The 26755-nt window shown below is 40.8% G+C and overlaps 1 protein-coding gene across 1 annotated transcript in view; it reads right to left on the bottom strand.

Moving 5' to 3' along the window:
* The window catches only part of ERC2 (ELKS/RAB6-interacting/CAST family member 2), a gene marked incomplete at both ends in the record, with an annotated part of 834864 nt that overhangs the window by 357249 nt on the left and 450860 nt on the right, over window positions 1-26755 (bottom strand). Inside the window, one exon of the mRNA XM_082849011.1 lies at window positions 1210-1345. Within this exon, the coding sequence (XP_082705137.1) occupies window positions 1210-1345 (136 nt within the window). The remainder of the gene's footprint in view (window positions 1-1209; window positions 1346-26755) is intronic.

The following is a 26755-nucleotide window of genomic DNA, read 5'->3' as shown; positions in this document are numbered from 1 at the left end:
GTCTGACAAGGCAACAAAATTCTGCAAATTTTAGTTATTATTATCTCAGTTTGTAGGCTCTAATATAACATCTCATAAGATTCATGGGAGAATTAGCAACCAAAACCCTGGGTGTCAAAAACATTGAGGAAGCCATGGATTCAAATAAACTACCAGTCCATCTTAAGATGATCCCAGGAGTGAAAAAAGGACCTGATGCTCCTATCATGCTATCCAAATCAGGCATCGATGTAAAGGGGCTTCACTGACACCATTAAGGCACCTCCAGGACACAGAGAAAAAAGAAACTAATACTGACTAAGTAAGCACCTTGGGCCATGTCCTATGCAAGACATTTCCTTGGATTTCCTACTCTGGAATAATTATTTATTTCTCTTTTGGTCAATTAAAAAATGAATTATGAGTACATATTGAAATTATCTAACTTCTTCTATCTCCAAGGAGGAAACCTAATATATAACTAGAGAAAGACACTAATTAATAAGCAGAATTTAACATGAACTCTGGCCAACTCGAACTTGAACTGCTCTGTTTAAAGGCACACTGGAATAAATAAAGGGACTTCAAAGCAAATGCCCTGTTTTAGCTTGAACGTTTTATTGAACACATGGGGAGAGCTCTTTTGCCAAAAACAGGGATGGTTAATGAGGAAAAATTGGTGTTTTCCATCAGCCGGTTGGTTTCCGAGATAGGCCATCCATTCAGAGATAACTATATTCCACAGAAAAGACAGAATAATGATCACAGCCTTGGAGTTTTGAACAAAACAAAACCAGTTCTGTAAACTGTCTGAAGTCAGTTTAATGCATCCTCTTCCAAACACTTTCTGTGATAATACTCATACATTTCCCTTCTGACACCAAAACAAGTTCAATATAATTCTAAAAGGAAGACATTTCTGTTTGAAGCTTCTTGCCAAATCTATTACTGCAGCCCTTGCCTTTTAAGGTGAGGTACAGGAACCAAGAGACTGTGTGTAGCATTAGTAGTCTCCACCGTAGCCACCAGCCTTTCTTGGGCACTATTTTGAAAATGATGCTTTGAACTCGGAAAGACCTATTGGGCTCCCTGGGAGTACACTGTTAGTGCTGGACTCAGAGCAAAGGCAAGTCCACCATTTCCATCCATATTTTCCCACAGCAAGGAGTATATGTTGGAGGGAGTCAATCTCCAATTATTTAGGGGTTAAGAGGAGAAGGCTGGGCTCACCTGCAAATGCTGAGAGTTGTCAGCCATGCTATCCTCTCGCCTGCGGACTTCTTCCAGTAACTGGGCATTCTTCTTTTTTTCCAACTGTTGATTGTGCTTGAGGTTGGCCACCTTCTTATTCTGATCCTTCATATGCCTGAGAAAAGTCAGCACAGTTTGGTTAAATTCAACCAGTGGAAGATAATGAGTTATCATAATAGAAATACTAAGTATAGAATATTTTGCTATGGGTTCAGAAAAATTTAGGACCTGAGAATGTTCCATTCATTCAACCACAAGCATGTCTTGAGCACTCACTCAATGCCAGGTGCCAGAATGGCAGTGAGGCTGCAGTGGTGAATGAGAAAGGTAAAGTCTTCATCTTCCTCATGGAGCTTGGAGTCCAGTGGGGGAGACAGACAAGTACCAAGAAGACACAACTTAGGATTCCTAATGTTGAAGGAAATAAATAGGATGCTGTGAGAGATGATGATGTGCATTATGTGTGGACAGGCAGTGGGGTATGGGGATGACTGCAGTCACTGTGGCCAGGGAAACCTCCCTAAGGAGACGAGACTATGGGTGAGACTCGAAGGATCCAGCCAAGGAGACACTAGTGGAGGAGTTCCTCAGGTAGAGAGAACAGCAGGTGCAATTCCCAAGGCAGGAAAGAACACAGTTACTTCTACAAACTGGAAGGTTGACGTGAGGCTAGTCCAGGCAAGGCGGGGGTGGGGTGGGGTGGGAGCGTGGGCAGGAAGGGGCGGGGTTGGGGGAGAAGTGAGGTAGGAAAGGGGACTGCAAAGGTAGGTGGGACTCAGCGCACAGAGGCCCCTGTGGTCTGTGATGGGGCATTTACTTTCTTCTAAGTGGTTGCTTTTCTAATTACTATTATTCTTTTGGATCACATTCCTATTTTGAGATCATAATCTATTACTTTGATTTTAAAATAATAATTACAAGGCTCCAATCAAATACACTGTCATCACTTAGCTCAAACAGAATAACACTTTGGCTAATCACCATGTTAAATAAAGCCCGGGTGCTTGGAATAAAAGATCTTAATGAATCTATAGAATGTCAAAGTGCAAAATCATAAAGTGATCAAGTGAGTAAAAGACTAAAGACAGAGGACAGGTTAAAAAAACGTGTGTGTGTTGGAGGGAGTTACAGACTTAATGTGGACTATTTCACCAGTAGTGTTTAGCAAAACATTCCACAGATTTAGGCAACCATGTCGACAGCAGCTGCTATAAATCTAATCCAACACATGAGCAGGCAGGAGGGCAGTACAGAGAGCTCAGAAGCAGTGATTCCAGAAAAGGAGAGCCACAGAGCAGAATCACTTGGGGTCCTTGCTAATCCCTCTGTCCCCTCTCCCCAGTATTGCTGAGTCAGCGACTGTTACTGAGCCCTGACTCCCAAAAGAAGCGTACTGAGAATCACTGCTCTTGCAAAGTTATGAATGAGACGAAAACTAGATGATAAGCAGCAAACATGTCCAGAGGAAACCATTAATAACCAGGTGGAAGTCACGCTCAACGAGAAACCCTTATTTCTAGTCCTCATAAAATTATATACTCCCCTACTCCCTCCCACTCCAAGAAAATGAAGTTCAAGAGAATTGTTGATTAAGCCAAAAAATCTATTAGAAATCCTGCTAATAAAAATATTCAGAACACTTTGGCTCCTTATAAATATTTACAGAACCAACTGAAGCAGTGATTTTAATATTCCTGGTGGCACTTATTAAGGGGGTAAAAGGTGAGATAGAATAACCATCTTCTTAGTCGTTATTTGGATTGGATAATCACTGTCTGAGAGTTCTCATTTTTACAGGATACAGTAATGCATACATATGAAACTATGAACTAAGTCTACTCACTAATCTACTTTTAGGAGATTGTCTTTTGGTTACTATAAAGATGTTAAGAATGACCTTTTGCTTCCTCATTGAAAAAGAATATAGTAGTTCCAAAGCTCATGCTAACCCAGGGCAAGCACATTTTCTAGTTGCTTAGGAAATAAGATCAGTGCTCAGTAACAGAATGTGATGGAGAGGTCAGTAATATTAGTGAGGTGGTTTAATTAGAGAACATCTTTATAAAGAAATATTTTTATTACTTTGAAATACACACTTACACAGAGCTAACTGCTAAATATTTCCCCTGCAAGTACCAGTGATAAATAAAATTGATTATTATTACAAACATCATTTGCACTGTTAAAAAACTCCCACATAGTTCTTGGAGCAGTTTGAACATATTAGACCTTACCTCCTGGGATACCGCATGTTTTTTCAATCCAAAAACAAAGAAACAAATTCAAAATCCATGCATCCCTGAAAGCTTTCCTGAGTTAAGAATGAGTAGCTAAGAAAAGCGAGAAGCTGAAGTTCAGACTCTGTGATGGAGGCTGACCATCAGCATTCTCCAACCATCCTTTCAAATACTGTCTTACTTAGGACACCAGTGATTAGAAAAGAAAAGCTGGGTTTTGAACGGCACTGCTTAGGATTTGGGCCAATTAGATCAGTGCAGAGTAAGGTGATAAAAATGATCATCTCGTCTCTGTACACACGTGAACATCAAGAGATATGTACACAGTGTTCAAACTCCTTTGCAGGACTGCTATGGTTCTCAAATGTATTTCTATCATTGGAAGTGTTTCTTCTAGTAAAAGCATACTTGAAAGTTAAAAAGGAAGGAAAAATTGCTCTGCCAGAGGTAGGATAGAGATAAGGAGTAGGGGGGCCTAGGAACAGGTGATCAGCACCTCACCTACTACACAATCTCTCTCAGGTGGCCCTCAGGGAAGCCACAGGTCTGCCTGAAGCACAGGTCAGAAACAGCAATTTACAGAGTAGGAGAAGAGACAGGGAGGCAGATAGAGAAGTCAGGAAATTTAAAAATGTGAGATACCTTGGAGAAGAGTAAATGCACCCACAGAAGCTCACTAGAAGGAATGACCATAGGGAGTTCTGCTACTAATAAACTTGACATTTCCAAGAATAAAATCTGTAAGTGACTTAACAGTCCTCCTACCACCTGCAAGAGTAAATTCACACTGCATAAATGGTGCTAAACTCAGTACGGATCTCAATTGTCTCTAATTTAAGAAGGCAGAGCTCCTGGGGGTACAGACTGCAAAGCCCTCTGGCAATACTGCCTCAGGGGAAGGTGTCATTGACACCCACTTCCCAAACTCCCACCCACTAGGCAACTCAGGCATTCCAAGGCTATGCCAGAGACTGACCTACTCCATGTTTGGGAAAAGAAGGTTTTTTTGGCGTGAACTATTTCTGAAAGGAAACACCATTAAAAATATATCCAAGACACAGTTTTTCTTTTAAAAAGCAGTTACGGGATCGGGGGGTGGATAGAGGTTAGTTGGAGAGCACAGCGATAGGGTCAGTTTTCAATGTTTGCCTTAAATTGACCAGTTTCATAAAGCAAGTCATGTCACTTTTCAAAATTCAGCCATCATTAACAAATTTGGACTAAATTTAAAAATTCCAACAGGTATCAAGATCAACAATGGCTACCATATTAAAATGAATGCCTGACGTTTCTCCAAAGAAGACATACAGATGGCTAACAGGCACGTGAGAAGATGCTCAACATCACTAATTATTAGAGAAATGCAAATCAAAACTACAACGAGGTACCATCGCACACCAGTCAGAATGGTCATCATTAAAAAGTCTACAGGGGCTTCCCTGGTGGCGCAGTGGTTGAGAGTCTGCCTGCCGATGCAGGGGACACGGGTTCGTGCCCCGGTCCGGGAGGATTCCACATGCCGTGGAGCGACTAGGCCCATGAGCCATGGCCGCTGAGCCTGCGCGTCCGGAGCCCGTGCTCTGCAACGGGAGAGGCCACAACAGTGAGAGGCCCGCGTACCGCAAAAAAAAAAAAAAAAAAAAAAAGTAACAAATGCTGGAGAGGGTGTGGAGAAAAGGGAACCCTCCTACACTGATGGTGGGAATGCAAATTGGTGCAGCCACTATGGACAACAATACGGAGGTTCCTCAAAAAAATAAAAATAGAGCTGCCATATGATCCTACAATCCCACTCCTGGGCATGTATCTGGAGAAAACCATAATTCCAAAACATACATGCACCCCAATGTTCACTACAGCACTGTTTACAACAGCCAAGATATGGAAGTTACCAAAATGTCCATTGACAGATGAATGGATAAAGAAGATGTGGTTGGTGTGCGTGTGTGTGTGTGTGTGTGTGTGTGCGTGTGTGTAATGGAATAGTACTCAGCCATAAACAAGAATGAAATTATGCCATTTGTGGCAACATGGATGGATCTAGAGATTATCATACTAAGTGAAATCAGAAAGAGAAAGACAAATACCATATGATATCACTTAGAAGTGGAATCTAAAATATGACACAAATGAACTTATCTATGAAACAGAAACAGACTCATAAACATAGAGAACAGACTTGTGGTTGCCAAGGGGGAGGGAGGGTGGAGAGGAATGGATTTGGAGTTTGGGATTAGCAGATGCAAACTATTATATAGAGAATGGATAAACAACAAGGCCCTTCTGTACAGCACAGGGAAAAATATTCAGTATCCTGTAATAAAGTCTAATGGAAAAGAATACAAAAAGAAATGTATATATATGTATAGCTGAGTAACTTTGATATATGGCAGAAATTAACATAACATTGTAAATTACACCTCAAATAAAATAAATTTTAAAAAAGGAATAAATAAGCAGAATTTTGCTATTTTCACTAAAATAATCCATCAAATTAAAATTAGAAAGTATTCTCTAACTTGCTGTTGAGAGAGCATCAGGCCCTCAAAAATATTTGAATGAATGAATACTTGCACCTATGTCACTGTCATCTCTCTATGTTAATATCTAATAGATACTATAATATTGTTTGAACTTAGAAACCATATCAAATACTTTAAAAAATCCTACACCTTCTATGAAACTCAGAATAAATATTACTTTCACCAGGTTTGAGATCTCTTTCATTTATTTAAACCTTTATGATTTTTAGTTCTCCTGCCTTTAATACCATACTTTCTCCCACTTATTATACTGTGTTTGAGGGCTTAGTACCTCTCTTTTTCTTTCTTCCCAAAGGAAAGAGAACTGTTCTCTAGAATTACATAGCCTGGAGCATAGGACAGGAGATGCATATGTTTCTCTATGGGCATGTGTACATTTGCATATAAACTAGAAGATCAAAACTTCCCTTTTAAAATCTCGGCAGAAACAAGATGTCATTTTTTACCCATCTGCTCTCAAAATCTCTAAAGATTGATAACATCCATTGTTGGAGAGAATGCAGGAATCCAGCTCTCTCACATGTGGTCAGGAATGTCATGGACAAAAGCATTTTTGGAAACCAATTTGTAAGTATCCACCACAGCGTACATACCTTTTGCCTAAGCAAACCCACTTCTAGGAAAGTAGCCTACAAAAATGCTTGCACATGTGCACAAATATATGTGTACAACAATTTTCATAGTAGCACCGTAAAAGTAAAAATTTGAAAAATGCCTAGTCATCCATCAGAAGGAAACTGGCTGAAGAAATCAAGTACATTCATACTACAGAATCCTAAGCTAGCTAAGGACATTAAGGCAAAACTGAAGTATGGACATGGAAAAACCTTCAAGACGTACTGTTAAACAAAAAAGAAAGCAGGCAGCAGAATAATACATATAGTCTGACCTTTTTTATGTTAAAATATAAAAGCCCGCTGGGATGTGTATGTGCACACAAATGGAAATGTCAAGTATATATACTCCTGGAAACTCCACACCAGTCTGTAAACAATGGTTATCGCTGAGAAAGGTAATTGGATTGGAGAAGGGGGAGCTTTCACAGTTTACTGTATGTATTCATATGTGTTTAAGTGACGTATAAATACAGACAAGGAAAGGCACAGATACTAAGTGCATAAGCCAATGATTTTTGACTAATCAAAATATAGAGCCTAGCCATCACCCAGGCTCATGTCCCTTCCCCCTGCCCTAAAGTAATCTCTGTTCTAACTTTTATCTACATGTATTTGTTTTGTCTATTCTTGAACTTCAAAGAATCATGCAGTACATGCTCTTTTGTATCTGACTTCTTTGACTCAAGGTAAGGTTTTGGTATCACTCATATTGTTGTATGTAAGCTCTACCTTACTGCTGAACAGTTTCCCATTGCTATGAATATAGCACAGTTTGATTAGCTATTCACTTGTTAAGTGGATATTTGGGCTGTTTCCAATTTTTACTGCTAAGAATAAGCTTGCAATGAACATTCTTGTACCAGTTTTTCTTTTCCCCTGTGGACATGTTTTCATTTCGCTTGGATAAATAACGAGATGTAGGTTTAACTCAGAGTGTAAAATGGTACAACCACTGTGGAAGATAATTTCTGAGTTATATGAATCTTCCAGGAGCAGCTGCAGTGCAGGGGCTAGTAGCATAAACTCTGGAGTCAGACTGCCTGGGTTTCCATCAGAAGTCCACTACTTTATAGCTGTGTGACCACAGGCAAATTTCTTAACCTCTCTGTACCTCACATATAAAATGGAAATAATTGTGTGTAACTCATAGAGCTATTGTAAAGAGTTGATAAATTAGTACAGGTAAAATGCTTAGAGCAGACTACAGTATGTTCCCTCCCTCTCACACTTAGTTTACAATATGAATGTAATCATGTCTTGTGCAATATTGTGAACACATACTTAGTGTCTTGCTCCCCACACCAGAATAGCAGGTATTCCAAATACCTCAGGCAATGGATTTTGGAATGCATTACTAAACCCTTTTTGTCATACATTTAGTTTCCACTTGTGATTTCCTTAATAATAAGATAAGTTACATTCTTGGAAGGTTATCCTAATGAAAGTGTTGCAGGAAGGTCATGACAAGCATGGATAAGTGAGCTGGGATCCTGAAGTGACTGCACAAGTAGACGGGCCACACACACACAATGGAAGCTGACAATGAGTACTGCATGCAGAATTTCCCATAATAAAAGCTTTTACTTTTAACCACTGAGATGATCCCATTTTTTTTCAAAGCTTGTAAATACCATTCAGTACTTCAGCATAGCTATACATTTTAGAAAGCCATCATAAATATTCTAAAGCTATTTTTACAGCATGCACAAATGTGCTGAATATCACGAGCATGATATTCCTTCCTGAAAGAGAAAGTATCTGGCCAACTTGGCTACTTGAATCTAGCTCTCCACCCCCCGCCAAAAGAGCAACAAGTAGGGTCAAGGTCTTAGGACTTAGTTCCAGAACGAGCCAGATCTCTTGGACGTTGTATTTTGCAGCATCCCCTCAAGAGCAGCCTACCAGTTTGGCCACTAGCTTTGACGACTGCCTAGGTCCTTGACAAAACCCTTCAGCAGGATGTCCACTACCTCCCCATGCTTTCCTTCTTGACTTCCCTCCTCAGTAGATTCCCCCTCCCCTCCCTACCTATAGTCCTTTCTCCCTTCATTCCCTGGAGGTAAGTACCCTCCCATCTCCCTCGTTTCTGTTCCCACCTCCTCTGTGGTGTTTGGGGCTGCACAAGGATCCAGAGACAAGGCCACCTTCAGTTAAAGCACATGATGCCCACACACCTTAAAGTGACATCATTTATCATTTACCAGGACAGTTGGATACACCCAGAACCTGACAATATAGCTAAAGAAAGAAGGTGTTAAAGGGCAGGGAGCATTCAGATTTGAAAACTTGAGAGGTGGATCTTCCCAGAGACAAAGAGAGTCCTAGCTTTTCACCGTAGAGTATTGGGTCCCACCAGCAAAACTCTCCTTGGAGGAGATGATTCAATAAGGCTATTCCTCATTCAGCCTGATGAGAATCATTTGAGACAAATCAGGTCAAGAAACAAGACAGTAAGATGCCCAAGACCAAGGACTTTGCTGCCAGATTGGCTGCATTCTCATCACAGAGGCATCCCTTACTAAGCGTGTGACCCTGGGCAAGTTATCTCACTGTGGGGTGGGGGTATTAAAAGATTTCATAAGCCTAATGCTCTTGAAACAGTCCCTCGCACACAGTGGGTAACTTATAAATGTCAGCCTGATCCCCCTGACCCAAATAACCCTCTTCTAAAGTGTATATCTACTCCCCTCATTGCTGATTTCCCCACATGAGCCAGGAAAACCTAGAGAACAGATTACACAGCAGAAGATGGTCACAATCAGCAAGAGAAGGGTTTGTTTTCTAATAGATATTTCACTTCGGGGGAGGTTTCAAAGGGCTGACTCCTTTCAACTGTTCTCCCTTACCCTAGCCCTGAAGGATCTCCTCCGCCCAAATATCAATGGAGCACTACCCTAAGTATGAACGGAACCCGATGACTGACAGCCGAAGCTAAAGAGAGTAGATGATGGGGGCCTGTTAGAGAAGACCCCAGGGATAGAGTGCAGAGAGAGCCAGCCCTCTCTGATGGCCCCTTGCCCTCTTCTAGACGCACCTGGTAGGACTGGTATCCACAGGAAATTCAAACGGAAAAGGCAAGGCCTATTCTTCATCTGTCTCAGAACTCAATGTTCAGTCCATGGGCATTTAATAATAAGGCACTCTTTTGTCAAGTAGACCATACACAGCTGTAAGGATCACATGATTACCTAAGAAGCTTGGCTCCACTTTACTATTTACCAAGTAAATTTTACTATTTTACCAAGTAAATTCTCCCAAATGGGTCTGGTGACCCAGAGGGCACAGCCTGGTCATGTAGGTCTGAGAACTAGAATTCTTCTACAGTGAAGAATTCAGTCTCATAAAATGAATATCAGTTTATTGTCAACGAAATGGTACCCAGTCAAAGTAGAAAGAAATAAAATGAAACTGGACTGACAAATATAACAGGGCATTATTACCCAGTAAAAACACAGTAACAAATCTAGAGCTGTCATTCCTATAAAGTCATTCTTCAAAGTACATTGAAAATCTAAAAGGTTGAGTCCAAAAGAAATGAGCTGTGTTTCTTTCCTAATTTAATTTATATTTATATTCAATAGACAGTTTTTAAAAATCTACACAGTTCACAGCAGGCTGATGGCTTGTTCTCATTTATGCTGCTGAGAAAAGCTTTCTAAAGTCTAAAAACAAGGATCACGGCAGTGTGGGAAGACACAGAGTTAGCGTCTCCCCACACCTAGGGCGCCTGCCGGCTGCTGGTGGGGGACTCTGATGCCCAAGGAGATGGGAGGAAACCCAAAGTGAACCGGTAGGACATATGGGTACTGAGGGGGGAGAAGTGGAGGCCAGACAGGATTGGCGCCTCTGAGGCCTGGGAGATCAGGATAGGCAGGTGGGAGGAGCCACCCGGGAGGAGCCATCCAGGAGGAGCTGTAGAGGAGCAGAGGGCGTTTGCCCCACCCACTCAGGCCCGGGGAGACTGCTGAGCTCCCAGGCTGGTCCCTAGTCCTCCAAAGACCCCTGCTGACTGTGTGGGTCCCTGGGGGCATAGGAAGGAGGCCCTGAATACCAGGAGAAGCAGGTGGGAGGGGACCTCCCAGCCCGGAGGAGCAGGAGAGGAGGGCGTTTGCCCTACTCACTCTAGCCCAGGAAGCCCAGGAGCCCCTGCTGGGCTCCCAGGTGAGGTCCCCTACCCTCTAACACCAGGGGTGGGGGGCATGCCTGGGTCCCTTCTGTTCCTTGAGCCTAAGCCCCACCCCCACAGACCCCAGGGCCTTTTCCAGCCCTGTGGGTACTAAGCATAGGCCCCACCCACCACCCAAACCTCACACTTGCTTAGGCCCCACCCTTCACAGCCAAGGCCTTCACCCCCCTTTCTTTTTCCTTTTCCTTCCTCCTCTTTTTCACTATTGTGGTACTGATGTACCTTCCAGTTTTTGATTCATCTGTATTTTTATTTTTATATTCTTTCTAAGATACCTGTTAGTTTCCTAGTCTAATTTTATCTTTTACTTTGTTCTTTTCTCTCCTTCTCTTTTTTTTTTTTTTTTTTCTTTGCCACCCCACGCGGCTTGTGGGATCTTGGTTCATGAGCCGGGGGTCGGGCCGAAGCTCCTGTGGTGGGAGTTCCAAGTCAGAACCACTGGACTAACAGAGAACCTCAGACCCCAGGGAATAATCACCGGAGTGAGGTCTCACGGAGTTCCTCATATCAGCACCAAGACCCAGCTCTACCCAGCAGCCTACAAACTCCAGTGTTGGAAGCCTCAGGCCAAACAACCAGTAAGACAAGAACACAATACCATGCATTAAAAAAAAAATGAGACAGCAAAAAAATATGTCACAGATGAAGGAGCAAGGTAAAAACCTACAAGACCAAATAAATGAAGAGGAAATAGGCAGTCTACCTGAAAAAGAATTCAGAGTAATGATAGTAAAGATGATCCAGAATCTCAGAAATAGAATGGAGGCACAGATTGAGAAAATACAAGAAATGATTATCAAAGATCTAGAAGAACTAAAGAACAAACAAACAGAGATGAACAACACAATAACTGAAATGAAAAATACACTAGAAGGAATCAATAAGAGAATAACTGAGGCAGAAGAACAAATAAGTGAGCTGGAAGACAGAATGGTGGAAACAACTGCCAGGGAGCAGAATAAAGAAAAAAGAATGAAAGGAATTGAAGACAATCTCAAAGACCTCTGGGGCAACACTAAATGCACTAACATTCGAATTATACGGGTCCCAGAAGAAGAAGAGAAAAAAGAAAGGGTCTGAGAAAATATTTGAAGAGATTATAGTCAAAAACTTCCCTAACATGGGAAAGGAAATAGTCTCCCAAGTCCAGGAAGCACAGAGAGTCCCATACAGGATAAACCCAAGGGGAAACACACCAAGATACACATTAATCAAACCACAAAAATTAATTCAAAGAAAAAATATTAAAAGCAGCAAGGGAAAAACAAAAAATACACATAAAGGAATCCCCATTAAGTTATCAGCTGATTTTTCAGCGGAAACTCTGCAGGCCAGAAGGGAGTGGCAAGATATACTTAAAGTGATGAAAGAGAAAAACCTACAACCAAGATTACTCTACCCAGCAAGAATCTCTTGCAGATCTGACGGAGGAGTCAAAAGCTTTTCAGACAGGCAAAAGCTAAGAGAATTCAGCACCATCAAACCAGCTTTATAACAAATGCTAAAGAAAATTCTCTAGGTGGGAAATACAAGAGAAGAAAAAGACCCACGAAAACAAACCCAAAATAATTAAGATAATAGTAATAGGGGCTTCCCTGGTGGCGCAGTGGTTGAGAGTCTGCCTGCCGATGCAGGGGACACAGGTTTGTGCCCCGGTCTGGGAAGATCCCACATGCCGCGGAGCGGCTGGGCCTATGAGCCATGGCCGCTGAGCCTGTGCGTCCGGAGCCTGTGCTCCGCAACGGTAGAGGCCACAACAGTGAGAGGCTCGCGTACCGCAAAAAAAAAAAAAAAAAAAAAAGTAATAGGAACATACATATTGATAACTACCTTGAATGTAAATGGATTAAATGCCCCAATCCAATGACACAGACTGGCTGAATGGATACAAAAACAAGATGCATATATATGCTCTCTACAAGAGTCCCATTTCAGACCTAGGGACACATACAGACTGAAAGTGAAGGGATGGAAAAAGATACTCCACGCAAATGGAAATCAAAAGAAAGCTGGAGCAGCAATACTCGTATCAGATAAAACAGACTTTAAAATAAAGACTGTTACAAGAGATAAGGAGGGACACTGTGAAATGATCAAAGGATCAATCCAAGAAGAAGATATAACAATTATAAATGTTTATGCACCCAACATAGGAGCACCTCAATACATAAGGCAAATGCTAACAACCACAAAAGGAGAAATAGACAGTAGCACAATAATAGTAGGGGACTTTAACACCCCACTTACACCAATGGACAGATCATCCAAACAGAAAATAAATAAACACAAGCTTTACATGACACAATAGACCAGATAGATTTAATTGATATTTATAGAACATTCCACCCCAAAGTGGCAGAAGACACTTTCTTCTCAAGTGCACATGGAACATTCTCCAGGATAGATCACATCTTGGGTCACAATTCAAGCCTTGGAAAATTTAAGAAAATTGAAATCGTATCAAGAATGTTTTTTTCCTTATTAAATTAATTTTATTTTAATTTTTTATTTTATTTCTGGCTGCTTTGGGCCTCCGTTGCGGCATGTGTGCTTTCTCTGGTTGCAGTGAGCGGGGGCTACTCTTCATTGCAGTGCACAGGCTTCTCATTGAGGTGACTTATCTTGTTGTGGAGCATGGGCTCTATGCACGCAGGCTTCAGTACCTGTGGCATATAGGCTCAGTAGTCGTGGCTCATGAGCTCTACAGCGCAAGCTCAGTAATTGTGGCACATGGGCATAGTTGCTCCGCGGCATGTGGGATCTTCCCAGACCAGGGCTTGAACCCATGTTCCCTGCATTGGCAGGCAGATTCTTAACCACTGGACCACCAGGGAAGCTTCCAAGCATCTTTTGTAACCACAACGCTATGAGAATGGAATTCAATTACAGGAAAAAACTGTAAAAAACACAAATACAGGGAGGCTAAACAATGCGCTACTAAATAACCAAGAGACCACTGAAGAAACCAAAGAAGAAATATAGAAAAATACTTAGGGCTTCCCTGGTGGCGCAGTGGTTGAAAATCCGCCTGCCGATGCAGGGGCCATGGGTTCGTGCCCCGGTCCGGGAAGATCCCACATGCCGCGGAGCGGCTGGGCCCGTGAGCCATGGCCGCTGAGCCTGCGCATCCGGAGCCTGTGCTCCGCAACAGGAGAGGCCACAGCAGTGAGAGGCCTGCGTACGGCCAAAAAAAAAAAGAAAAAAAAACTTAGAAATAAATGACAATGAAAACATGATGACCCAAAACCTATGGGATGCAGCAAAAGCAGTTCTAAGAGGGAAGTTTATAGCAATTCAGTCTCACCTCAAGAAACAAGAAAAATCTAAAATAAACAATCTCACCCTACACTTAAAACAACTAGAGAAAGAAAACCCAAAGTCCTTAGAAGGAAAGAAATCATAAAGATCAGAGCAGAAATACATGAAACAGAAACGAGGAAAAAAATAGCCAAGATCAATAAAACTAAAAGCTGGTTCTTTGAAAAGATCAACAAAATTGATAAATACTTAGCAGGGAGAGGATGCAAATCAATAAAATTAGTAATGAAAAAGGAGAAATCACAACTGATACTGCAGAAATACAAAGGATTATAAGAGACTACTACAAACAACTCTATGCCAATAAAATGGACAGCCACAAAGAAATGGACAAATTCTTAGAAAGGTACAATTTTCCAAGATTGAACCAGGAAGAATTAGAAAATATAAATAGGTCTATCAAAAGTAATGAAATTGAAAATGTGATGAAAACTCTTCCAACAAACAAAAGTCCAGGACCAGATGGCTTCACAGGCGAATTCTATCAAACATATAGAGAAGGGCTTCCCTGGTGGCGCAGTGGTTGAGAGTCCACCTGCTGATGCAGGGGACATGGGTTCGTGCCCCAGTCCGGGAGGATCCCACGTGCCACGGAGCGGCTGGGCCCGTGAGCCATGGCCGCTGAGCCTGCGTGTCTGGAGCCTGTGCTCCGCAACGGGAGAGGCCACAAACAGTGAGAGGCCTGCATACCACCAAAAAAAAAAAAAAAAAAAACATATAGAGAAGAGTTAACACTGATCCCTCTCAAACTCCTCCAAAAAATAGCAGAGGGAGAAACACTCCCAAATGCATTGTACGAAGCCACCATCACCCTGATACCAAAACCAGAAAAAGAAAATTATAGACCAATATCACTGATGAACATAGATGCAAAAATCCTCAACAAAATACTAGCAAACAGGATCCAGCAGATAAAAGGATCAAACACCATGATCAAGTGGGATTTATCCCAGGGATGCAAGGATTCTTCAATATATGCAAATCAATCAATGTAATACACCACTTTAACAAATTAAGGAATAAAAACCATATGATCATCTCAAAAGATGCAGAAAAGTCTTCTGACAAAATTCAACACCCAATTATGATAAAAACTCTCCAGAAAATGGTCATAGTAGGAACCCACCTCAACATAATATAGGCCATATATGACAAACCCACAGCAAGCATCATACTCAATGGTGAAAAACTGAAAGCATTTCCACTAAGATCAGGAACAAAACAAGGATGTCCACTCTTGCCACTCTTATTCAACATAGTTTTGGAAATCCTAGCCACAGCAATCAGAGAAGAAAAAGAAATAAAAGGAATACAAATTGGAAAATAAGAAGTTAAACTGTCACTGTTGATGACATGATACTATACACAGAAAATCCTAAAGATGTCACCAGAAAGCTACTAGAACTAATCAGTGAATTTGGTAAGGTTGCAAGATACAAAATTAATGCACAGATATCTCAGGAATTCCTATACACCAACAACGAAAAATCAGAAAGAGAAATTAATGAAATATTCCCATTTACCACTGCAACAGAAAGAATAAAATACCTAGGAATAAACCTGCCTAAGAAGATGAAAGACTTGTACTCAGAAAGCTATAAAACACTGATGAAAGAAATCAAAGATGACATAAACAGAAGGAGAAATATACCATGTTCTTGGATTGGAAGTATCAACACTGTGAAAATGACTATACTACCCAAAGCAATCTACACATTCAATGCAATCCCTATCTAACTACCAATGGCATTCTTCACCGAATTAGAACAAAAAATTGTACAATTCATATGGAAACACAAAAGACCCCGAATAGCCAAAGTAATCTTGAGAAAGAAAAACAGAGTTGGAGGAATCAGGCTCCCCAACTTCAAACTATACCACAAAGCTACAGTAATCAAGACAATATGGAACTGGCACAAAAACAGAAATATAAATCAATGGTACAGGATAGAATGCCCAGAGATAAACCCACGCACCTATGGGCACCTAATTTACAACAAAGGAGGCAAGAACATACAATGGAGAAAAGACAGCCTCTTCAATAAGTGGTGCTGGGAAAACTAGACAGTTACATGTAAAAGAATGAAATTAGAACACTACCTAACACCATACACATAAATAAACTCCAAATGGATTACAGACCTAGATGTAAGGCCAGACACTATCAAACTCTTAGAGGAAAGCATACGCAGAACACTCTATGACATAAATCACAGCAAGATCCTTTTTGACCCACCTCCTAGAGAAATGTAAATAAAAACCAAAAAAAATGGGACCTAATGAAACTTAAAAGCTTTTGAACAGCAAAGGAAACCATAAACAAGATGAAAAGACAACGCTCAGAATGGGAGAAAATATTTGCAAATGAAGCAACTGACGAAGGGTTAACCTCCAAAATATACAAGCAGCTCATGCAGATCAAAAAAACAAAGAACCCAATCCAAAAATGGGCAGAAGACCTAAATAGACATTTCTCCAAAGAAGATATACACATTGCCAACAAACACATGAAAGGATGCTCAACATCACTAATCATTAGAGAAATGCAAATCAAAACTACAACGAGGTATCACCTCACACCAGTCAGAATGGCCATTATCAAAAAATCTAGAAACAATAAATGCTGGAGAGGGTGTGGTGAAAAGGGAACCCTCCTGCACTGTTGGTGGGAATGTAAATTGATACAGCCACTATGGAGAACAGTATGGACATTCCTTAAAAAACTAAAAATAGAACTACCATATGACCCAGCAATCCCACTACTGGGCATAGACCCTGAGAAGCCATAATTCAAAAAGAGACATGTACCACAATGTTCATTGCAGCACTGTTTACAATAGCCAGGACATGGAACCAACCTAAACATCCATCAACAGATGAATGGGTAAAGAAGATGTGGCACATACATATAATGGAATATCACTCAGCCATAAAAAGAAACTAAACTGAGTTCTTTGTAGTGAGGTGGATAGACCTAGAGTCTGTCACACAGAGTGCAGTAAGTGAGAGAGAGAGAAAAGGAATACCATATGCTAACGCATATATATGGAATCTAAAACAATTTTTTAAATGGTACTGATGAACCTAGTTGCCGGGCAGGAGTAAAGAGCTAGAGATAGAAAATGGACTTGAGGACATGGGGTGGGAGGGGGCAGATGGGGTGAAGTGAGTGTAGCATCGACATACATACACTACCAAATGTAAAATAGTTGGCTGGTGGGAAGCAGCCGCATAGCACAGGGAGATTGGCTCGGTGCTTAGCCATAACCTAGAGGGGTGGCATAGGGAGGATTGGAGGGAAACTCAAGAGGGAGGGGATATGGGGACACGTGTATGCATATGGCTGATTCGCTTTGCTGTGCCACAGAAACTAACACAGTATTGTGAAGCAATTATACTCCAATAAAGATCTATTAAAAAATAAAAAATAAAAAAAAGTGAAAACAAGGATCAGCAAACTTTTTCTGTAAAAGGCTATCCAGTAAATATCTTAGGCTTTGGGGACTATATAACCTTTGTAAACAATACTCAACTTTGCCTCAATTTTGTCATTGTAGCATGAAAGCGGCCACAGATTAACATGTACACAAATGCGTGTTGCTGTACTCGAATAAAACTTTATTTATAAGAACAGATGGCAGGGCTGGATTTGGTCCATGAGCCAGAGTTTGCTGAACCCAGCACAGGAGCAAATAATCACAGCAGCAAATGCTCACGTCACATGATGTGTTCTAAGCACCTTACATATATTAGCTCACTTAATCCTCACAACCCTATTAAGTGGGTCCTTTGATTATTCTTCTTACAGGTGAAAGTTACAGAGTAACTGAGCAGCAGAGGCAGAATTCTTAGTCATTCTGGCTCCAGAGGCCACCCGCAGCCCTTTAATTACTGTGCTGTGCCAACCGACTGTGGAGGGTGTTGCAGAGTTCCTTCACACCACTGTCCCACCACCTCTTCTCCCAAGCAGCCCCAGAAAGCTCTAGTGAGTAGCAACAGACATTCTCAGGATACAATCCCTGTTCTGCAGTCCATCTACTTTAAGGCACACCACACCAAACTTCACAGCATGCCCTGGGCAGCAACTTGGTTGACTTGTAGAGGGAGAGATACATATGAGACCATTACCCAAGAATATTAGCTTTCCGCCAGGGGAGACTTGGAGTGCAAGGTGGGAGTTTAACAGCTTCAAACTTCATGGTGGCAGCAACATTTACTGAAATGAAGACCCAGCTATGAAGCAGAACACAAAACCAACAAGGACGCCATGCAATTTCCCTATTAATTTCCGGTCTCTGGACCTGTTAACCTCAATGTGACCACTTTTTGAACAAATTATTAGGTTTTATGGATGAGTCTACCTCCACAAGTAGAAATGTTTAGTGCATTTCATATCCTGGGACTTCACCGCCTCATAATGAGCTTGGTTCTTCTTCCTGTATAAACATTTAATCGGAGACTAAGGGTTTGGAGATGATAAAGTAAGTGAAGATGAAAGTAGAAGCTCAACAAAAATGGAAAGTAAGAGAAAAACAATGAGGCAAGGACAGTTGCACGATAGTAACAGATCTTAGGACAGAACTTCTGGGACCATGGGGGCAAACCCAAGACAGAGCCCAGACCTAAGATTAAAACTCCTGCCCTGTTCCCCCCTCAAATTTTCTCCTTGCATATCATTCACTTCTTTTCAAATTAAAAATGTGCAATCTGAACATTTTAAAAACAAAACATTTGTATAACTGCCACAATTCCATGGAGTACTGTATTCTTATAAAAGTCTCTGATTCCACCGTTAGACACAGGCACATTACGGCCAGTTTGGTGGGGTGCCAGCTGTATTTACAGTTTGGGGTACTATAAAAATCATATGGAAACTGTGAAAATTGAACACCAGGGGGCTAATGTTGGAGGAAACCAACATTCCACAGTCTGGCCAGAGGTTGGAGGTGATTTGCCCAGACAATATACAGCGAAAGCAACCTGTGAGCACAGGGGCGCTTCATGTATGCAAGATCTGTTTTTATCGCATTCAACCCGGAATAGGGCTGTAGCAGCCCAGACATAAAATAAAGCAAAGGCATAAGAAGATAAAAATCTTACAGGCTGATTTTCCAAACTAGAGTACAGAAATAATGTGTCAGGATTTACATTATTTCCTGTCAGAAAGCCATGTTAAAATATTGCTAAACAACAAAAGCACCCTCTGTTTCTCGATGTCATATGTCAGGCACTGTGCTAAGAACTGTAAAAATACAATCTCAGTTAAACAAAACAACGTCCTTATATCAAAAGAATTTTTATCCGTCTTTTATAGATGAAGAAAATGAGGCTTAGCGAGGTTAAGTAATTGGCCCAACATAATACAGTTAATAAGCAGGGGATCTGTAACTTGAACTATCATTTCTATGATGCCTAAGCTTATGGTCTTATCTATTACGCTATATAAAAATCATAAAATATTACTCTACGTTATTAGGAAATCTTTGCCACAAAAGTACATGGGGCATTCTGGCCAGACCAAGATATTCCTTTTTTTTTGAGAGCTACGATCTTTTTTTTCTAAGAGGGAGCAAAGCACTAGCTTCAATAAGTAAGTTATACTCTCTTTAGGATCTGGACCATCTGAGGCATGGCTTATCAGACCTTCCCAAAGATAGACTAACACCAAATCAGTTGATGCCTAACAAAGTACCACAGATTTAGCAGCCTAAAACAACACATTTATCATCTTACAGCTTCTGTAAGTCAGAAGTCCAGGCACAGCTTGGCTGGTCCCTCTGCTCCTGGTCTTGCCAGGCTAAAATCAAGATGTTAGCCAGACTGCATTTCTCATCTGTAGGCTTAAATGGAGAAGAATGTGTTTCCAGGCTCATTCAGGTTGTTGGAAAAATTCCTTTCTTTGCAGCTGTATGAATGAGATTCCTAACTCTTTACTGGCTTCGGCTGTAGGCTGTCCTCAGGTCCTAGAGGCTGCTCGTAGTTCCTTGCCATATGGCCCTCACCACAGGCAGTTCACATGGCTGTTTGATTCTTGGAGGCCAGCAGGAGAATCTGTCTCTCCAATCTGCTAAGGGAGAGTCTTATCATGGGAGAGCTACCCCATCATTTCTGCCATATAACATACCCTAGCCTAGGGAGTGGCATCCATCAGTTTACCATATCCTATTAGCTAGATGTAGGTCACAGGTCCTGCCCACACTCAAGTGGAGGGGATTATTCAAGAGTGTGAAAACCAGGGGGCAGAGATCACGGGGACCATATTAGAATTCTGTCTACCATATGTCCTATCCAATAGAATTTTTCACAATTATGGAACTGTTCTACTTCTATGCTGTCCAATATAGTAGCCACTTGCCACGTGTGGCTACTGAATATCTAAAACGCAGCTAGTAGAACTGCGCAACTATAGAACTGACTTTTCAAGATTATCTAATCTTAGTTAATTTAAATGTAAATAGTCACATGAGGCTTGTGGCTACCATGTTGGACAGCACAGATCCGGACATTAACCAATGTCCAAATTATATGCTAATTATTTTTTAAAACTTTTTAAAACTTTATTTTATTTTGTTTGTGCTAATCTTTCAAAAGATTTCCCAGTTTTTTACTGCCAATTTCAAACATTTCTTGGGGACTATTTACTTCAGTATGTACCCAACAGACTTCATTTTTCCATTTCCCAAACTTCTTCCAAACCATTTTCACCAATGTAACCTAAGGCATCTGGAAGGCCTAACTTATGGCCAATGAGGGGTTATGGAAATTTATGCATCTTTATACTTTCCCAAGTATTTATCCCCATGACAACACACTGCAAAAATAAACGCCTGTTCTTTCCACTCTTCTTCTCGTAACTCAAACCTCTTGTAACTCTTAGTCTAATGTCTTTACTCTAATGAGTAAAACAGAATCAGTGGTGGGTGGTGGATGAAGTGAAAATCAATGAAGGATAACCAAGTGGCAGAATTATCAACAAAGAGGGTGTAAGCCACTTTCCCCCAGTTGTATGAGAAGACAGAACGAACCACTTCCCCACACAACTGCCTCAACACAATTAACCACTTCCAAAATCCAACACTGTAATGCCACCTATTTGTTTCACCTGATGATGTTTTTCTTAACTCAGTGATTTACAAACAGTGTTATGTCAGCACTAACCCTGCAGGATGTTAATAATTGTTACCAGAACAAAAACAGAAAACAAGAAAAGAAGGGTTAGGATTAAATAAGTCTTGAGAGCACAAAAATAAATGTGAACTAGTTTCTTATGCTGCAGGACTTTTCAGAGCCTTTACTATTATAAAGTGCACTGTGAATCTCCAGAAAGGGATATGGTAGGATGTTTATTAGACTTATTTGATCCAAACCTTTTTCCCCTCAGGATCTTCCCACTGAATTATTGCTCTGAGGTACAAAGTCTGAGGAATAATAGTGTTAATCAGGGTTTCCCAAACTTTAGTCATTAGTGTATCCTCTCAATGATTTTTGCTATACCATGCACTACCTGCGTTACTTAATATTTCTCTTTAAATATTTTTACCTTACATACCTTTTAGCCTTAGATTCTTTCTAAGCAAGAATTGGTGTAACCATATATTTGATCTGCAAGTTATGATGTTCTAGTACAAAGAGGCATAGCTAATAAAATATATATTCATCTGTACTACCTAAAAGCATCCTCATTTTTAAACACATAACTAAAAACAATAAAGGTTCCTGGGTACCACTAAAGCCACAGCTAAAAATGATAGATACAGCGTTTAAGAACAAGAGGAACAAGAACCATGTCTCTGTCTTCCCTGTGTGGCTCATGAGATTATTGCTCAGAGCAGTTAAGTGACTTGCACACACTCACTCATGCCTAAGATCCTCAGCATCAATGGGAATTGCCAGATGAGCTACGAGGTAAAAGCAGTTATGTCTGGTTGCCACTAAGCTGGTCCCCAGGTTTCATCAATTACAGCTTCTTGAAATGTGTCCTTCTTCAGTACTAAGGGAAGACACCCTCTGCTGTAGTTTAGCATCTTCATATTCCCAGGGACATGCAGATGGTTGACCTTCACTTTCACCTTAAGAAATTGCAGCCCTGACCAACCTGGGGATTCTGCTTGAAAGCACAACAATGTCTCTCCTTTACTTTTCAAAAGCAGCACCAAAAAGCCATCCAGGTGGAATCTGGAGGGCCCTGGGTCAGCTCTAGTAGCTTCAGCTAGCAACAAAGCCAAAGGGACAGTGGGACAGAGTGAGCTTAAGAGCCATGCCTTGGCACCCGACTGCATGGGTTCAAATCTCAGATCAACCATTTCTTCACTGAAGGACCTGGGACCTGTGAATTATTTTTCTTGTCTCATTTTCCTTATCTGCAGAATAGTATATGAACAGTAAAACAATACTTATTCAAAGGAGAACTAAGATAGAGATAAGGCATGGAGAATGCCTGGCACATAGTAAGGGATCTATAAATGCCACCTTATAGTAATTTTAATGATAAGGAAAAGAATAATAACAGCAAGAGTGGCTTAGGTTCTCCATACATCCAGGCTGGCTTACTGTAGGGGACAGACACCTTTACTCAGTGACACCTGTTAAAGGATACTGTGTGCTGGACAAAGCTATTGGAAAGAAGGCCCCCATCCCCCACAACCCCATGCCCCAGGACTCACAAAGCACCAAGAAGATGGCGCCTATCTGAAGTCCTGGGTTATCTCAGCTTCACAGTTAAAAGTTCAGACCTCAGGAGGCAGTGTGACGGGACTACTGAAGGCTTCAGGAGGTGGCATTTGGGCCACACGTCTGCCTCTGCCCCATTGGTCATGTGCCTCAAGTCTGGGGTCTGATCTAAATTGCTTTAAAAGTAATAAAGATATAAAGATGTGGCATTTCTTGACCCCCTGCATTTATGGAGCAGGACTTAGCTCTGCTATATAAGTTAGAACAACTCCCAGCCACTTCACAGTCATAGAATACACTTGGGCAGCTTTTATTCCATCTGTCCTTCTTTGTGAATCAATGCACTCCTGTTCTCTCAATTGCCCCTGTGAAAAGGTCTTCTACTTGATAACAATTACTCAAACCAAAACAATCAGAGAATACCAAGATCCAGCCTAGACTTCTGTCATTTCAGGAAGATTCTGAAAGAGAGTGACCTCTCAGACCTCCTCCAGAACCTATCTGCAGATTCCTGACCACAGGATCATCAACCTTCCTTCTCATGCTTCCCTTTTTCTGAGCCAGTCTATTTCCTCAAGGGATACATCTTCCATACTAGAGTTGTGATAGGATCTTTACTAGGAGTGATGCAGGAAAATCCTGAGCATCCAGTTTTTCATCTCCTTTCTAGTTTCCATCTGGATGGCAATGCTTCTGGAGCTCCCAGAGGCAGGGTGGCCCAACTTTTAGGAATGTTCTCCTATCTAAAAAAACCCACAGAGCAGCCACAAACACTCAGGGTCATAAGCATGCATGCTACAGAAGGTAGCATTTCATCAGCATCTCTCTGGACTAGACAATGTGCATGTTTAATCCTCAAGACCACTTTGCGATGTAGGTACTGTTATCCCTATTATAGACCAGAAATATGAGGATGAGCAGGTAACCAACGTGCTTAGAGGACTCTTCCATTTAGAAGGAGGCAGAGCTAAGTTCCATCCCAATCTGTTATACTCCAAAACTCATGTTATTTTCCTAACCTATCATTGCTATTCTTGCATTTACCTCACTTGCTAATTTCGTATCACAGCTAACAAGGATAATCCTTCTCCTAAAAACAAACAAAAACACCACTACCCAGCTGTAAGACTGTTTTCCCAAAGCCATATCACCACCACTCCCCATCAGCAGTTCCAAGCATCTTCTCTTCTCACCACAAAAAACTCAGCAAATATGTGTTTCCCACATCAGAAGATACACACGTACATATACACACACACATATATACCTACATATATATGTACACACATATTTAGTTCACATACACATACTACTTATATTTATTTCACATAAACATACACACCAATATACATACATATTTATTTATTTCACACACACTCCTGCGAAGTGCCTGTGAAGGCATCTCTCCTTTAGGCAAAGGCTCTATCTGCTATATAAAAAGACACTACAAGAGACTAAAAACCATCTAAGACTGTGAAGACAGATGAACAGACTAGAGGAAGCCTGCTCTAACATTCCTCATATAGCATCCAAGGAAACCATTTACCCAGTGAATGGCTAAGGTTTGGGGAATAACTGAAGTTTTATAGTTTTATAAAATTCCTACAGGATAGTGACAAATGACTCTATTTAATATAGCTATAGTGTAATTTAGAAAGGATAACTAAAGTTACACCGTATAAACTATCTTTCTACACACGTAGGTAATATCCTCTTAATTTTTTTTACTTTTATGAGAAAAACACCTTCAATATTAATTAGATGAATGTAAAAATACTTAAGATTCAAGATAAGGCATTAAAAAAAATAAATTCACTTGCAAAAAGTAGGTGTTTTGCTCTGCTAAGTGGTCTCAAGCTTGGATTTTACACGCCATGCAGTGATTCTTATTACTGAGTCCATTCGCTGGTATAAATCCTAAATTCTTTCTTGTTGCCCCTTATAAAATCAGAATTCTTCTTTATCCAAAGAGATCAGAAGCAAAAAAGATTTACCTCTTTCCTAATGGAAGAAACTGAAAGCCCTCATAAATTCAACATATCCAAAGTTCACTCCATGAGGAAAGCAACATCCTATTAGAAAATAATATGTTAAATTCTTACTAAATTTTTATACCATAGTGAATTCAAGTCCTATGTTGTTTGCATTTTTAATTAATTGATTTTCTTTCCCTTTGATCTTTCTTTTCTTTTTAATACTACATTTTAATTGGGATCTTCTAGAAAGCCAGGCTATTTGTTTCCCTCCTGAATGTGGAAGTGAAATAATTCCTGGCTGTTGGCACCTCATTTGTATATTGTTGTTTGGTAGAAATTGATTAAAGTCCTGGCAACACCTGAACACACGCTGGTTAAAAAAAAAAATCACAAGTTTCTCACTGACTGAACTGTTGGGAATGGAATATTTTATGATACAGATTTACAAATCTCTATGAACTGGAAGCATTTCCTGGGCAATTAATCAAGGGGAACTTTTATGTAAAAACACATCTCGACTGAGCTATTTACAAAAGATCCCACAAGCTGCAATGACTAATTATAAGTCTCAGACCTGGGCAGTTTGCTGAAATGCTTTTCTTCAGGTCATTAAAAATACCAATGACAACATACAAATTCAGCAAGAAGAATAAACTAACTACGGGAAGTTACAATTACAGAAAGGAATTATTCAAAGTATGTGACCTTTGCACAAAAATGATGTACATTTATTTGATACAACAGACGCTCCTCTATTTTGCCCCTTTGATGGGTCTGCTGTAATTCCCACTAACATTAATGAGAGATATGTGCTAAAAATGAATCACTGCTAACTCCAGCCATCTGTGCATTCCTGGTACAAATAAAATTGAATGTCATCACTACCCTATTGGATTTCTCGGTAATGCTCTTTGCTGATAAGAACTTTGAAAAAATACCAATGGCTTTTTTTCCTTTTTCTTACTCATACAAAGCATGCCCATTCCCCTTGCTACATAAAGGAGTCCATTCTACTCTGAATCCACGCAGCCACTGAGAGGTGGGGTGAGATAAATCCCTGCTTATCAAGATAACTATTTCCCCCCTCGGTATAAATGGAGACAAAGTATACCCAGACTCTAATGATTAAAATGGTCAAATTCTTAGCAGGTTAACTCATTACTTTTCATCCTTCTCTTGCCAGCCCTGAAAGCTAAGTAGCTGTCTTAACAGCCTGCAGCAGTCACTTCCGAACAGCCCTCTTGCCCTACAGCTATGCTAAAATGGAGTTAATTCATTTTTCCTTTATGAATTACTGGCTGTCAAGAATTTTAGAAAGGTCCCAGGCTTTAATGGAGACCTTTGAAAAGAGAGGCCATGTACTGGAGGACCCAAGGAGGGATGCTGGGGAGCCAGAAAAGCAGGAAGATTGGAAAGCCACTGGTCAGGAACTGGAAAAATAAATACATATATATGGTGGAAGAGAGGCTCATGTGACTATCTCCAATCACAGCCAAGTGTTTCCTCAGTAAGAACTGGGGACATACAGCACCCCAGGGCCATGCAGTTATAGCTTCACTTCTCTGAGCAGCCAGCCACCCAGCCGATCCTCAGCAAGCCAAACGTTTTCAAGGGCCCCTTCCTACACCTTCTTGGAGTGGGTGGAGGGTGTGTTAAGCCTTGCTTCTGGAAATCCAAGTGTCTAATGGATCAGGTGGATCACTTCTTCCTCTCAAGCTGCACAGAGGGCTGTGGTGCTTGGGGTCCTCTCTTAGATTCGATCATTAGATCTAGTTTTATATGACATGTGATGACAGAACTGCTAAGAATACTTATTAGCTTGGCTAACAACTAAAGAAGAAATGGTAATCACAGCTCTCTGGAGAGGCTTTTTAAATTTCATTTTATGGCACTATAAAATGAGGCCATACCCTGAGCATTTAAAATGGGCAAATTATTTCGCTGGAAGGAGCTCAAATTTTGAAGTTTAGTCATATCG

The sequence above is a fragment of the Leucopleurus acutus genome (genome assembly GCF_964270905.1).
Source record: "Leucopleurus acutus genome assembly, chromosome: 10".
NCBI classification, from domain to species: domain Eukaryota; kingdom Metazoa; phylum Chordata; class Mammalia; order Artiodactyla; family Delphinidae; genus Leucopleurus; species Leucopleurus acutus.
This window is presented reverse-complemented; position numbering and strand designations above follow the sequence as displayed.